Source organism: Plodia interpunctella, chromosome 11, assembly GCF_027563975.2.
Source record: "Plodia interpunctella isolate USDA-ARS_2022_Savannah chromosome 11, ilPloInte3.2, whole genome shotgun sequence".
Lineage (NCBI taxonomy): Eukaryota > Metazoa > Arthropoda > Insecta > Lepidoptera > Pyralidae > Plodia > Plodia interpunctella.
The window spans coordinates 8,255,448-8,272,111 of NC_071304.1; the positions used below are offsets into that span (position 1 = coordinate 8,255,448).

At 35.1% G+C, this 16,664-nt stretch overlaps 3 protein-coding genes across 3 annotated transcripts in view; 2 read left to right on the forward strand and 1 right to left on the reverse strand.

The window, feature by feature from the left end:
* Positions 1–200: 200 nt before the first annotated feature.
* On the forward strand, positions 201–3,632 carry LOC128673770 (innexin inx2-like). Its single transcript, XM_053751856.2, has 4 exons — positions 201–608; positions 1,279–1,467; positions 1,810–1,949; positions 2,288–3,632. Exons 1-4 carry the CDS (start codon positions 356–358, stop codon positions 2,816–2,818), a joined length of 1,113 nt encoding a protein of 370 aa, XP_053607831.1. The 5' UTR covers positions 201–355; the 3' UTR covers positions 2,819–3,632.
* Positions 3,633–3,894: 262 nt separating this feature from the next.
* l(1)10Bb (lethal (1) 10Bb) lies at positions 3,895–4,944 on the reverse strand. The gene is made up of 2 exons (XM_053751857.2): positions 4,716–4,944; positions 3,895–4,335 (listed from the first exon to the last, which is right to left on the reverse strand). Exons 1-2 carry the CDS (start codon positions 4,807–4,809, stop codon positions 3,995–3,997), a joined length of 435 nt encoding a protein of 144 aa, XP_053607832.1. The 5' UTR covers positions 4,810–4,944; the 3' UTR covers positions 3,895–3,994.
* Positions 4,945–6,050: 1,106 nt separating this feature from the next.
* Myo10A (Myosin 10A) overlaps positions 6,051–16,664 on the forward strand; it is a 101,985-nt gene continuing 91,371 nt past the window's right edge. The window contains exon 1 of the mRNA XM_053752046.2: positions 6,051–6,275. The gene's annotated coding sequence lies outside the window, so the exon portion shown is untranslated. The remainder of the gene's footprint in view (positions 6,276–16,664) is intronic.

The following is a 16,664-nucleotide window of genomic DNA, read 5'->3' on the forward strand; positions in this document are numbered from 1 at the left end:
TCATAGGCAAGGATTGTATAATATTTACGGACAGCCTCAAAAGATACGATTCTTATCTAAGAAAAATATAAATTTTAATATTGACCGGAAATGATAACATGCTCTTTACTAGCCATATATCCGTTTCCATATTCATTCATAGACAAAATATTAATTTTGTCAAGTTGTCAGCATTCTTTTTTCTTCGATTCGAGTCGAGACCGTAGGTAGAAAATAGTGGTAGGAATTTTTGATTTGATTTGTTGAAGTTCAATGGCGGTATTTCTAGATTTTCAAACTAACGAAATATATAGTTTAGGGTAGTTACTTTGCTCATTATTAGTTATTGCGTGCTGTTTAGTGTTAGTAGTACAACATGATAGACCTATTTATGCCCTTTCGGGCTTTTCTTAAGTATGAGAACGTTTGTTCTGATAACAATGTGTTCCGCATGCATTACAAAGTCACTGTGATAATGCTGCTGGTCTTCACACTGCTGGTGTCTTCGAAGCAGTTCTTCGGGGAGCCGATCCACTGCATGTCTGATAGCGAGAAGGATTCTGATAAGGATGCCGTTAACAGTTATTGCTGGATTTACGGAACCTACACCTTGAAGAGTAGGCTTGGCGGTGAGTACCTACCTAACCATTATGCCATATACTATTACACTCAGCCCTATTGGGCAGGGAAGTGAGCATCCCAGTGGGCAGCACGAGTATGTAAATAGGTTACTCGCGCTGTCACTGCCACTGCCCGGCGCTCCCTCGATTGTCGGTTTTTCGCGCGGAAGACATTCAAAAGACGGGCACCGCGAGCACGAGCGAGTGTTTACATTCTTGCTTGTTGCCTCCCCAATTCGATCAAAATAGAACGTGCCACGCTACGTTTTGTTACCTGACTACAGCAATTCGTTTATTAATCTGTTAATTTGTAAAATTTGCAAGTTTATAAATAAAAAAAAGAGAGAGATAATAAGAATAAGCGGCACGAGAAGTGGCAGTGGGCTGAGTGTAAATGTGGGGTTAAATTTCATGCATAGTATTATAGCAATATTTATCTCTTTACAAGCCTCCCAGTAATTGAACTGCAGCATCAAAAATCCAAATAACAAAGATCCAAGCCATTATTATAAAATCAAAAGTGGCCATAATACATAGGTATATGCTAGGCAAATGTCAGGTAGATTTGAAAGTAAAATTGTGGATTAGGTAGGTAATCAAAATATTTTTTTGTCTGAATACTGACTGTTCATTATTATCCTTATAAATTTTAAGTTCAATTTTTACTTAAATATTTCAGGTAAAGAAGGCATCAACAATGCATATGTCGGTGTGGGTCCAGAATCCTACAATGATGAGCAGATCAAGCATACTTACTACCAGTGGGTTTGCTTCGTCTTACTCGGACAAGCTGTGATGTTCTACACTCCGCGTTACTTATGGAAGATTTGGGAAGGCGGCCGGTTGAAGGCTTTGGCTGCAGACTTAAGTAAATATATTTTTTCAGTAAATATAATTCTTTCTTTACCTATTCATAATTCATAGATATGATTCATAGATAAATAATGTGACAGAAACATTTTTTATGTAATAAATTTGTGATGGATCTATTTTTTGTAAATTTGTTTGCCAAATTACAAACTGACTGCGGATTTACAATGACGAAACGCCGCCACTGTTGATATATACTTTGTAGATAACTTAAAAAAACAGACAACCTTTAGTTTTGTACCAGTTCTTGGAATGGTAAAAGACAATCATTTAGAAACATATTATTACTATCATTATCACAGATTACTAACTAGTTACCTACTTCGTTCATAATTTACAGGCAGCCCAATTGTATCCAAGGACTGGTCAGAATTCCGTCGCGGAGAACTCATTTCCTACCTGACCTACACCAACATCTACACCCACAACACTTACGCCCTGAGATACGCCCTTTGCGAATTTTTGAACCTGGGAAATGTAGTGAGTTTATTTTTATTACTCCATGATTAAATATCACTATCTGTTTAGCTTGCAATGAAAATACTTGATGTGTGAAATGGGACTAGAATAGTTTGGCGGTCTAATACAGCCACAGGGTTAGAAGCATCATTTTTTAATACTTCTCTATTATTATACAAAAAAAAAAATACAAGCAATAAATAGTAGTCTTAAATAAAATTTGACATCTGGAGCTTCTAATTCTCATCAGTCTTTAATCATAAATTCATCACCTAATCATGGCCATCAAGTTTTGCTACTATATGTTGGGGAATTTGAAAATCCCCTATAGTTTTTAAAATACAGATCTGATTTTTCAGGTTGGCCAAATATTCCTACTAGATATATTCCTCGGTGGTGCTTTCCGGAACTATGGTGCTGCATTTGCTGCCTTCACACACACTCCTAAATTACCAGTCAATATGGAAGACTTTGACCTAATAAACCCCATGGATCAGTTCTTCCCGAAGCTCACCAAATGCTGGCTAAGGAAATACGGACCAACCGGTACACTGCAACTCAAGGATCGTCTGTGTGTGCTGCCTTTAAATATTGTTAATGAGAAGATATTTGTTATTTTGTGGTTTTGGTTGATCTTTCTTGCATTTGTTTCTGCTCTGGCTTTACTTTTCCGTTTACTGGTGTTCTCTCTATCACCATTGCGCACATTTATGATTATGGGACAATTGAGATATGTACGACGCAGTACAGTGTCGAAAATAGTAAACCGTTTTGGATATGGTGATTGGTTCATACTCTACTCTTTGGGCAAAAATGTGAATCCCCTTATTTATAAAGAGTTAATTATAGAGCTTGCTAAAGAATTAGATCACAAACCAATTGTTGTTTAAGATTAAATGTTGTAATATCCTAAGATATTGAATAATCTTTTATGGTTGTGATAAAATAACGATCTCCAGTGTTGAACACTAAGGGCTAAGACTGATAATTCATAAATAATTATAATTGTATGTTGATTACTTTAAAATAAGGTCTTTTGAAGCAACTTTTGGCTCTGAAATTTGACAATTTTCGTTTGGTACAAGATTAATGTGCATAGAAATCTATGATTATTTTTTTTGTAGAATATATTTCATGGACTTAGGAGGTACAACTCGACGGAGTACCTACTAATTCCATGATTACTATTCCAGTTACTATATATTTGGCTTCAAATGGAATCCCATTGACTTTATGACCTTAGATAGAGTAAGTAGTTAAGAGTGACGGTAGACCGCAAATCTTTTAAGCTATTCAATTGCAATCACAAAATAACATAGTTATATTTTTATTGATTCGAAATTTATGTTTAAAAAAAGAATTGGGGGTAGTCTACCCTCATTTCAAGCAATTAGAAGTCTAGTTTTTGTTTATGTTGATCCTGATTATGATTATTAAAATTTTAAGTGGATTTGTTATTTAATTAATTACTTTATCACTTTATATTTATCCAAATAATATTTGGAATATTGTGAGTTTATGCATAAATATTGTTTTAAACTTAACAATATTGTTTTCTAATTTGTCATTACATTAAGTCCTAATGGGATAGATAATGTCTATTCTAATATAAATACTGAATGATTATTACTTGTTGAAATATTTTGTTACTAATAATTATTACAATTGATGCCACTATGTGCAAAATAAATCTTGATTTTCAAATATCAATATTTAATTATTCTGTCCTGTTAGTTAGCATCCTTGTGTCTACTATTTTATGACCTTAAAATGGCAAAGCATGTTTTGAGTTACATACCTTTCAGAAAAAACTGAAATTAAATTTTATTTTATTATTGGTATACTAAGTATCAGCACACATAGCAGCAGTTAATAGAAATAAAATAATAATAACAAGATGGTTAAGATTTTGTATTTGGTATTGATTACTATTTTTCATAAATTAATAAGTGAAAAATGCAATATGTACAGACTTAAAATTATTTAATTACTAGCAATATGAACAAGTCACAATTTATTTTCATAGAAATTACACACTTCTGAATGTATGCTATTTACCTAAATTATTATCCCGAGCACCCCCTGCAGCCACAATGCACACACTCTACAATCCTGCCTTCCTCCAACTTGCTCTTTGGTACGCGACAAATACAATTTGTAGCAAAATTTGTGTCTCTAGTTTGGATACATCTTAAGCAACACAAATTTTCATATCCAGTCTTCTTCCATTTCGCTATAAGGTTTCCATCGGCAATCTTCTCATCTAAGCAGTATTGGTACAACTCCCTGCTTATTGCTCTACGTCTGTAGAACAGGTCATATATATATCTGGACTTCTGATGGTGAATTTTGAATATTGGCCAAAGTGACTCTTGTTTACGCTTCCCCTCATGAGGTTCAGTTTCAGCTGTAATCATAAATGTATATTTTAGAATAGACTAGCTGCTTCTTGGGGCTTTACTCTTGTGGATATTGGGATAGAAAGTATCCATGTCACTCCAGAATAATATATCTTCCTATTTGTGAAAAAAATAATGAATATATAGTATAGAATAGATATGCTAAGTGTATGGGATACTTGATTATTGATTAGTATTCAAAAATGAAATTGGTTAAATTTTTGTATTTGAACACTGTTTATCCCATTTTTGAATATTATTTGAACACCCAAGTTGGTGTGTATTTTTGTATTTACTTGAAGCTTATTTTTGTGGGAGCACACAAACTTCGTTGTAAAGCCAAATACGTAGGTATTTGGACATTCATAAAAGAAGACGAGATTGTTACCTTCTCGCATTTTTTGTTCCAATTCCTCTAGAGTTGGTTCAATGAGCTCCCAACCTTCTGGTGGTGGTTTCCGGCTACGACGTATTTTCGGCATTATTATGTAGTGTCTTGTACCGATAAAATTGTATTTTTATTTCGATTTACTTGTTTGTTTATTTGGAAAAATTAAGCTTTTGCTTTTACTTCTTCCTGCTCGGCGTCAGCATGTTGAGTGAGCGAAAAAATGTCAATGTCATAGAGACAGCAATAAGCGATCACTGTCAACTGTCACAAACGGAGAATACTTTGTTTTTGATTTTTTTTTTAATTTCGTGGCTCCATCGTTCGCCAAAACGATGATATTGCCAACGTCAAGGTTGAAATCGACACGGAATATAATATGTTATAATGATATTATAAACACGGATCAGTGTGTAACCTAAAATATAAAAGTATATAAATATATTATATATACATACGGATAAAGTAAAAAATTATAAGTAGATATTATTATTTTGTATAATTTTTGCCAATATAATTATAAATGGAGAGAAAACTAATAATTGACAACTTCGAATTAGACGATCTATACTACTAGACCGCTGATATTACTAAAAAAGCTGCCATTTTGGTACACGAGTTTTGATAGTTTTGATAGTAATAATAGATAGATTGTTATTTTCAGACTTATACCTAACCACATTAATTAGTTAGAGAATGTTACTTAACCTGCATTTTTAAAATGTTTCATATGAATATTGAAAGAAACTAATTACGTTCTTTAAAAAAGCGCCTCAAATTTTCGTATCATATTCATATTACCATTGAGAATGAGTGAACATATGAATGCAAATAATTGCTATTATTAAAGCATCAGGCACTTTAATATTTCGTTTCATTAGGTTTGTTTTCACCCCATTTGAAGTATATAAGAAAAGTAAAATGTTCGATTCAATTAACATTTTAAAACAAATAAAGTTATAACAACAAGGTTTTTCTTTTAGTAAATGATTTGTTGTACCTATTTAAGTTGTTTGTTGATGAAGGTCATGTAGGTAGGTAATAGGAAGATCCAAAGAGAGTTAGCTATCTCACAGCAATGTTATCAAGAAATAATAAATAGGTAGTTACATAGCTCTTAATTTTTGTCTTCATTGATATTTTGTTAATTAATAAAGCCTTTACCTGTGTTTGAATAACGGGCCCTACCTACAGTGCACGAGTTACATCTCCGTCTCTTACGCACTCGCCATTCTGTCGTAAGAGCAAACGGGACGGAGGCATTTTACGTGCCTCGATTAGAACTCGTGGAATGTGGTGTTGCGCTCGCTTCGCACAACCTCCAAGTCCGAACAACCAGTCTTTTTTTATTCGTTCGCGATAGCACTGGCGGTCGAGGGTTTGATACTTTTTAACACGGTGTTTTCAAAATATGTGTGTAAATTACTGTTTCACGAGTGTTTATTTGTTATCGATAAGTGAATAATATTGTGACAACTGTGTTCGATACTTGTGTTATGAAGTTTAGTGAAAGTTGACGGAAGTTTTCAAGGAACTTCGGTGTCTCGGGCGTATTTACCTGTAAGTCTGCCTACTTCTATAGCGTACGTGTCTCTGTGACGTTGAGGTTTTGTTATTGCCGAGTTTCTTCTTTTACAACTTATTTTTCTAAACAAAAGGTTATCCAAAATGTTTTTTGACTCCTTATATTTCCTATTATTTCAAAGAATACATGCGTAAAGACAGGATGGGTAATAAAATAAACTTACCTACATGACATTGATAACAATAATAGTATTATAAAAAAAAAAACTTTCTTATCACAGCACTAGCTTAAGCTAATAGGATCATCATTTTGCCACAACCACGACCGTCGTCTTGACCCCGGTCACTAACCTTGTGCTAAGGAAAGGGGTACACTTCGCTATAAATAGAACTCAAAATTTACATAAGTCATAAAAAGTAGGTACTTACCCACGTAGGTAGGTACCTACCTATTCAACACATAGTACCTAGGTGTATCATCTTAACAATCAAAAATCTTGCTCGATATTATTTTCTCTTCATAAGATTATGTTCGCGTGTAACTTGTTTCATTTCATGCTGTGACTCCGCGAAGCAAGGGGTCAGCGTAAATAGGTAATAGGTAGTTAACTCTTAAAATTTTGAACATTCAGCTGTGACTTTACAACCTATAAAGTAGGTAGGTACCTATACATACTACACTAACAGTGCGATACTCTGCCTAGTCAGTATGAATAGTTTCTCTACTGCTGCTGAAAAATCAGCTAAAACTCTACGTCTTACCAGCTAGATATGACACATACCTAACATACCTACCTACCTGCCTACAACTTGAGTCGTCAATCAAACTCGGAAAGTTGCGTGGTACCTACTTAGTTGACCTACTGAGGTAGTGAGGGTAGGTACCGTCACAGATTATACCACTGGATACGCAGTGTCGTCGTGAGTACCTATGATTCCAGAATGATTCATCTCATTAATTTTTAAATTCACGGATCGAAGGTTACTACTTTTGAAAAGTACGTAGGTACCTATAAACAGTTTCGATTGAAGCCCTTCAAACACTGTGAGAGAAATTTCCAAGATGCCAGTCCTGTGGTCTTGACGTCAACTGTTAAAGTTCACGGCCCGGTTACGGTTTTTAGCCGGCCAGACCGTGATGTAACGATTTCTGTCATGACGAATCAGACATTCGATAATACAACAATAATACTGAAAAAAAATGAAAAAAAAATATTTGATGCTTCTAAAATTGTATTCGTAGGTGTATTCACAAATGTATGCTTCTCAAAATATGAATATGATTACATAGGTAGGTAGATAAGTTTAAATTCAACTAGATTTCCAGAGTTTTTGTTCCTATATTTGAAAAGCTGTTTGGCTTCTAAGTTGTTAGCTATTTTCTTGGGGGCGTCACATAGAGACATCTCTGCTTCGTTTAACAAAACAACCCACATGATCGGTTTACAATCATGACGCTTTAACTAAACGCTAAATCGAGTTTACGTAACTTTTTAGAGGTGTGTATATGAAAATATTTTTGTGGGAACTATCTTGCTCAACATACTTATTAGTTTTGTAATTTTTTGAAATAAAGTAAGTCGTTACACAATTTAATGTAACACTTTATGTGTAGTCACCTAAATAGTAGAACTTATCTAATAACTTCAAAATTTCTTTAACAAAACTTTTGTTCTTTAATAAAAGTATTATTAGAATGTACCTATTGCCGACCTAACCTAACGCCGGACGGACCAGCCAGCTTGGCCGAATATTTGGGTAAAAAGGCTGGACACTACAAAAATGAGCATTTTGTGTCAGTATTAATAAGACAAAAAGATTGTATGCAAAATTCAAGCTTTTTTGGCTATTTACTTCTAACATTTTAGAAATAGGTAGTACTTATAAATAAAATCAAATGCCAAATCAGTCTAAGCACTTTATTATTAATCAGTCAAATTAAGTCATCAGTCAAAAATAAATTATATAGGTACCTACTTAGTTTGGCGCTCGAATCGAACGATTGAAAAAATAACAAAAGCCATATCAGTTGAACACCGTTTATTTTGGCCAGAGACGCAATCAAAAAGCCTAACTGTATCAGGCTTTATCCGGACGACTGGCATCCAAGAACCCTAAGTACAGGTAGGTATTTGGAAAATGAGTAGGTACTATAATAAAATTACTTGGGATCGTCGCGACGTTTTCAATCCAAAGCTCAAATTCCGATAAACATAAATTGATTACATAACTCGGAATTCCCAAAACGAGTTAGCTTCAAGTAAACGAGTATTTTCTATCAGTTTGGGTAGAAAGTGTCTAGAAACACGGCTTGCCCAGTTTCTCCAACAGTGGACGTATGTGTTAACACTTTCGTATGATTAAATTAACGTTATACACGCATATAAATGATTGATTTGCCAAAATATTCGCTTTCGATTGCGAGACTATTGCGATATGCATTTTGATCATCATCTTGTCTACTAGAACCGTTGAAACTGTCAATTTCTGAATGATAAGCGCAAACTGCCTTCTGTTATCCATTACTGGGGTAGGTTACCCATGTGTAATGAGTAAGAGAAGTCTGACGATATAGCTACTAGAAGTCTGCTACTGACCGAAATTGAAAGATCAACTAAGCTTCATATCCCGATGTGGGATGACCAAAATGTTTTCAATTTATTCCCAAGTTTCCTGACCTAGCTCGGGTAAAACTGCCTCAGGTTCAATACTATCTTTTGGTGAAAACCGTACAAAAATAAGTCCGATAGTTTCTGAGTTTATCGCGTAGATACAGAAGAGACAGGAGGACTTCTTTTTATAGAGGTAATTGTAAGAAAGCTAGCTTTGGGAAACAGGCGACTGCGGTCAATATTTACTCAATTTACGTTTCCAAAAGACGCAATTTACGGTTTTTGGCGTAAAATTATTTCTGTTCCTCGAGAAGCAAGGTTCAAATACCGTTTGTCGGGGAAGGTCTATGTCTATAAGTTTCAAATAAAATTACGCTCAACCTTCGGAATCTCAACTCATCAACAAAACCATTTGCTAATGCTAATAGTTGTTGTTTTTGCAAAGGCACTGATCGTGCCGTTCGCGGTCGTCCATGATGTCATCACGATTACTTCTATGTAGATATTTGATTTAATACAAAAACGAGGGTTCCGTAATAACTGTTTTTGCTATACCTATTCCGAATTTTTCTCTTATGTGTGGTGAGGATGTCCGACCCATTCGATCATGGCGACAACTTCAAACAATAATTGTACTCTCAAGTGTGTTAGACAATCTATCCCTTTGTATTGTATTGTAATCTGTATTGTAAACCCTTGTAAACTTATTGCCAAACATGATTCTGGGTCAGCGGTTCAAACAAAAATACAAAAATTAGTTTTCTTTTGAACTATGAATTGAATTCTATTGTAAACGTTTTAACACTTTTTGACACTTTTCTAAATTCACACTCATTGCCATGAAAGATATTTTTTCGTCGGAAGGCCATTATACATTAGTCATTTAAGAATATTAAATTTTATTATCGACCGGATTTTTTTTCCGATTAAAATTCCATGCCAAAATGAAGATCGTGCCTGCTGCAAACGATTTACTGAGAATTAATTTAGTAATTCATATTTTAACATACACAAGAAATGCAGTTAATTAGGTATAACTTTGTTTTGATATTTGAAATTCAGCTAGTTTTTTGTGCCTGTTCCAAATTACCAAACACCTGTACTCGGGCGACTTGTTGGCAGCTTCTGATGAAGCCATGGAAGTAGCTCGGCTCTGGTAATAAAAATATTGAAGGCTACCACATACCGAATGCGTCTGCGACACAACGCGTTGCATCTGCAGCACGCTGCGGCATAAAGCCTAATAGAGCGTTTGCAGATTTGCCATCGATAAGTAAATAAGATTTTTTCGATTTCTTCCGCAGCCGTTATGGGACGGAGCCCAGAATCCGCTTTCCTACTTTTTCGTCTCTATTTCACAGGGTCGTCGCGATTCCTAGTTGTCAGACCATTGGCACGCATATCATACTTGATGACATTTTATTATTGGTGGGCCCACGAGTCAAAAATCTACTTTTAGATTGATACTGCTTTAAAACTATGTGAAAGTGATGATGAATCAGCATGACAACAGATTCAGACAATTGGATTTTTTGAACAGCAAATACCTATATAAATTTCGGTCAGTAACACAGCATGTTTAGCAGTTTTTGTATTCTATTATACCTACTAGAATGTGCTACAATGGATAATAAAATCGAATAGCTTACTCAGTATTCTTGACATCTGAAATATTTTCACTTTTGAACGAAAAATGTTTTACATTTCGAAACTTGATAATTTTTGCTGCTTACTTCATCATCATCTGCCTTTATCTGTAGTCTGTGTAAGCAATCATTGAATTTTGTTGAAAATAAATTTTAAAAAATGTTAGTTAGATCAATAAATTCTAAAGTAAAACGTATATATTAGCCACGGAAGTAAATTTCTACAATCTCTATTGTAAAATAACTGTAAAATCATAAAAAGATCGTAAGATTCATTACATGATAAGACTATACATAATATATAGTATATGTACCTGTGACATTCCGTGCTAAGCACGGTGCGTAGTTGCCTGGTTGCAACACTGTCTGCTAGATGAAGGAAAGGCATTTGCCGGCATTCCTTAGCTGTTAGTAACGTGCCGTATCATATAATGATGGTAGAACAGAAATGATTTCGAAAAAACTTAAGATTTTGTCTAATTAATTATAATTATATTCTTATTTACCTTTTACACACGTTCAGTATCTTGAACTGAGCATGTAATATAAAACAAGTTTCTAAATAAGATTTATAAAATCTATTATAAAAACTAAATTGATATTTTAAAAAATGACTTATTTGGGGATAGTGTCATTAGAAAATAGTCTTCAACACCTAGGTTATTGTCCAAACAGCCATTGGAAGCTGTCCTGTCATCCAAAGATCCAAAGAAAATCAATGTGTCACCTGTAAAATAGTTTGCTACAAATAACAGAAACCGTGCCGCCATGCCATCGCCCGCTGCGATTCACTACGCGATGGAACGCGTCACATAAATATTGTATTAAATGGCCGACACCATTAATGCACACTGAACGGTAAAAGTGATGGAAATGTCGCTCTATCTACTTCGTCGTCGATAATACTTAGATTTAAATCACACTTATTCTGTACCGTATAAATAAATAAATAAATATAAATAAATATATTAGGACAAATCACACAGATTGAGCTAGCCCCAAAGTAAGTTCGAGACTTGTGTTATGGGATGCTAACTCAACGATACTATATTTTATAACAAATACATATATAGATAAACATCCAAGACCCGGGCCAATCAGAAAAAGATCATTTTCCATCATGACCCGACCGGGGATCGAACCCGGGACCTCTCGGTCCAGTGGCAAGAACCTTACCACTGCGCCACCGAGGTCGTCAAACCGTATGTTTATTTGCATTGAAAAAAGGAATGGAGTTCGTATACTTCCTTGAGGAATACCGGTAGTAAAAATAATACCTATCGGATTAAATATTTATCGATCTAAAAGAATCATTATTTGGAGGAGTTAAATATAGAAAACAGTTTATTTAAAAAGCATTAACCACACAGTATAATCATATGACGTTTGACATATGGAAGAACTTAAAAATCTTAAGCGTGTTCCAATTTATGTTTAGTTTGACTGATTTTATGATTTATGACAACCCAATTCGTCATTCAGTATAAGTGGTAGCATAGTGTCATACGTACTTAATCTGATGCCACCATCTAGTAAATGTCCGAATGGAAATACTGTCGTTAATTTAAAAGTCGCTAGTATTTGTGTTGAGATCGTTGACGTTGCAACATGATGTAGAAACAGGCTCGAAGATATTCAGGCCAGTCCACAGTAGGAAGTCTTAGATTGATCAATGATATAAGAAATTCTTTGCAGATTAAAAAAAAAATGTTAAAAACCTTATAGGTTTATATATTTTTACTACTATGCGTAGATTGGTCTTCACAAGATTTTTTAATCCAGTTTTGGCCATATAACATTTAAGCCAAGGGCTCAACGCAAAATTGACATTAAATGCTCAGCTGAATGAACTGAGAAACAAATATTATTTGAAGTAGAAAAGCTAGCAATAGTTTTCTATTAGGTATATAAGTATATTTATTCTGTGCAAATAGGGACTTCTCTAAATATTGACAATGTTTTCCAAATTGACAAGCCCTGCACTTCCAAGCGAATCCTACCTTTACGTATGACACTATAAGATCCATTTCAAGCGCTTTTAAACCTTCATTATGCAAGTAGGTCCTCGATTCACATCCACTCACACTTCGGAAGTACGTAGGTTGCTTGTTGTCGTTGATAGGAATGAGAAATTTACATATTCAAATTAACACTACTGCAGATTTGTCGTGGGTGCAACTTTAACTGTCACATGAAGCTTGCGATATTGAGAGAACAGTATATTATACCACTTATTATTCAGAAATCTGAAGCTACGTTTGTTTATGTACGTGTTCTTTTGTCTTCATTACCATTTCAGGTGTTGAATTTAATTTTTACCTGTGCTATCGTATCTTTAGGTAATCCTTATTGTAGGTTGTTCTTCATAACGTCATTCTGCCGTATGCTTGTTCTTAAATCTGATTTTTCTATTTCTATTGTCATGAAACTACGATTATATTTTCTGTCCGATATTAACACAAGTGCAGTGCCAATGTCAAGTGCGGTCAACTGAGCCTACCAACTTCTGATCAAGCAATAAAGTTCTTTATGATTATAATCTTAAGGTACTGTCGCTATCACGCAACGCAGGAGCATGCAATCAGAATTTTAAATTATGACTCATTCCAATGAGCAAACGTTTAGAGTTCGTTGCATTGGGACGTTATATTACCAGTACAAAAAAATACTCCTACCTTACTAATTTTTAACACAGAAATAAAAATGATAATTCTAGTTTACTAAACTGTAAAGTATCTGTAGACAGTATAGCTAAAATATTTTAACCAACAATTAAATGCTTTAAGAGCAGCAGACATTTGGGATGTTTGCAACCTTCGACGATACACATGTACCAGACAATAAGTTATGATTGGACACGCTTGAGGCACCTTCGATGAGTGTCTTGTTCCATTTTTTGCTGTCTACGCTACATTGTTTCGTGATAATGATTGATTTCTTTTTATTTTTGAATTCCAGTGAAGATTAATACGCACACACAGGAAAAACTATGCTTTCCTTCTGTTTTTTGAAATTAAACCTGCACTGTTCAGAAAATCGCAAACTTTCGCGGAATCCCGGGTGAATGCTAATCAGCTATTGAATATAATCTGTGGCAAGCCATAAAGGATCGTCCCAGTTGATCGCACGCGCATGCCTGCACGCGTGCCACTGACCAAATGTCAAAGAAAGCCTGTGGATTTCTCGCACGCAGCTTCCATTCTCAATTTGTCGGCCACTTATTACAAACGAAGTCAACAATTCGACACATACACAGTAAGGTTTGTAATTTTATTTGGTACTGCGAGTTCTTGTTCTTATCCATTTATTTCATAGAACTCACAGACAATATAACATTTAGAACTTGACTACAGGACTTCATGCTAGCATAATATCGGCTATTTGCCGAGGAGACCCGTGACTGTGACGGTCATTATTATGCTTATTGCTTGTTCGTCTTATTTTACAAATTTGCGTGCGTTTGACGTCAATCTAGCCAGATACCCAGCAAAGATGAGGTCATTATTATATTCCTTGCTCTCTGTGGCGCTACAATCCTAACCGTAGTTTTTGTGTTCTTGAATATGATCTCTGAAGTCAAGATCTTATTAAGAACATGATCTTTTGCTTTTGCCTGTTCTTTGACCAGCGTCTACATCTCTGCTCTGTTCGACATCCTCTGAAACAAGTTCTACTAGAATGCAAAGAGTTTTCCCGGTGTCTTCCCCGGCTGTTAAAAGACGGAGTCATTCCGCTTTCCTTCTTTTTCGTCTCCTCTTCACACGGACGTTGGTATTCCTAGTTGTTAGAATACAATCTCAATCTTCAAGTTGTTATAACGGATCATCCAGAAGGCGGTCCCTGACCACTTGACCGCTAGTCGGCGCCACCGTCACGGGCCGCTGCCCTCCGCCGAACATGTGAGACATGAGACATTGATAGTATACTAGAATTGTAATAACTGTTGCGAATAGTACGATCAGGACTTGATTATCAATCAATTTTGAATCAATCATTGTGATCCTGATATGCATCAAGGGAAGAAGGAAAACTCCTTGGTCGATACTTATTATTATCGTCTTGAATCCAGTCGTAAAACTATGATATTCCAATCTTGTGCTTCGGTTGTTTGGATTAGATTCAGGCAGAATTTGGGCATCAGCCGCATTCAGAAAAATGGCTGACATTCTCCAATGACTAGCAGAACTATTTCTATCGGTTTTTATTTGAGACAAAAGAAGACGAAGGAAGAAGATAATTTTAGAAACAATTATGCGATACATTCAGAGGTTTCTTCTTGTGTATACTGTATATTAAATTCACTCTGTACCACCACACTAATCAATGTTATCAAGTTTTCTCCATTATCTTTATTGTGGCAAAAGTCGCTAGCACTTTAATTAGACACACTCCATGTGTCGAGTTCTGGTCCATATACTCTGGACGGTGGAATTATGTCAATGTGTACAGTTACGTGTTGCCACTGCCGGCAAAAAGTGGAGAGATTACGGCTATCGAGTAGACGGATAGAAACGCAACACTATGGTTTACTGTGTGACAGAACTGGCAACATTTATTATTATGTTTTGTTTCATTTCACCATAGGGACACCTATGGTTGTTTGTTTTTATGTAACGAAATCTTGGAAGTAACTTGATGTTGCACCCAGGTTCGGTTCTCGATAAGGTACCTCTCCAACGTCTTACTATAATATTATATATTATATACTATAATATTATATATTGGCTTTTTTTTTAACGGGCGTCCCTTTTCCTATATTTCTCAATAATGATTACTGAGTAACAAACGTTTACCTATTCTGCGAAGAATTGCTCCTATAATCCTAAAAATATTTTTTACTGAAATTGACAGTTTTGTTTCTGAAAATTTATCAATATTCTGTGTTCGAAATATTAGTCTATCTCAGATGGTCGAAAATACACGCGTAGTGTACGCGCAAGTTTGTCGATACGTCCCAATTTTTTGGAGCACGTACTTGTGCAGAATATTGATGAAAATTTGACATTTTTTGCTGTAGAAATCTATTATGATCATTTTTCCTTATTAATCATTCTGAAAGTGATCATAATGTTATTAAATATTCATTAAACTCAGTGTTGAATCACATAAGTGTGGAAATGTACTTTCTCTACTCTCACTTAAATGTTGAAGGGACCGTAAATATGCATTTGAATATCACTTGTACCAAGCTGACTATTGACACGAAAAGTCTGAATTTGTAATAGGTACATAAACAGGGCCGTAATAGGCATAGTGCCAGTAGCCCGCAGGGGATTCCATTGTCAAGACCGAACTATTTTTTAACTTCTATAAATCTCTAACATCACTATTATAAACATGTACATCTCGATACTATTTAATATCTTACGCAACCAAAACCGTCTAACTTTTCCGTTATCCTTTGCCATCTGCCTGTTGCATCCATGTGAGTGGCTACAAAACAAAATAAAAGACCCACATTTCTTAATTGACGTCTTTAAGGAAAAGGCTGCGGTGCAGTTTGTTGCGCTGCTTCTTCTTCACCGAGTAGGTGAAGAAGTCGGGGGCAGATTTAGTTTTGAGCATGGAATTAGAAGTATCTATTAATTAATTAGTAGTACCTACTAAATACCTAGTAAATTTTCGACGTCATTAAAAAAAATTGAATTTGAACAGAGTCCAGCCCCGGCGGAACATATTCCAACGGCACCAATGATAGTGAACTAAATCGATTCTGCACAGAGACCCCATCGTCGCGGTACAATAGACGAGGTGTGTCTACAGACAGACCGACGCTGCCATTGTTCTTACTATTGTTATGGTAACGAGTGTGACATTGTCATGTACGGAACTCAAAAGCTGTTGATGAAAGTCCATATTTAGGGAGGTATTTAGGCCATGCAGAAAAATAGAATAGTTTTATAATGCTATCGGTAGTTTTCCTTGAAAAATATCTGGAACAGGTATTGGAACTTGTGGTGGAAATTTTATTAATAGTAATGTTATAGGTACTATATGATTCCTCCTTGATGCCTTTTTTAACTTATCCCCGCTGTTTCTATAGGTCTAGTACAATGTTAGCTCTCTTCAATTTGACATTCGTTTCTCTTATATCTTTGATGTAATCCGAACATTTCCTCTATTTTTGAACACTTCCATAATGAGAATATCAAAGTATTAGGAAAATA

Excerpts from the sequence above, each read along its gene's own strand:
- LOC128673770 (XM_053751856.2), top strand. The coding sequence starts at position 356 with ATGATAGACCTATTTATGCCCTTTCGGGCTTTTCTTAAGTATGAGAAC. Across the intron at positions 609-1,278 it reads CTTGAAGAGTAGGCTTGGCG|GTAAAGAAGGCATCAACAAT; the intron begins GTGAGTACCTAC and ends TAAATATTTCAG. Across the intron at positions 1,468-1,809 it reads GGCTTTGGCTGCAGACTTAA|GCAGCCCAATTGTATCCAAG; the intron begins GTAAATATATTT and ends CATAATTTACAG.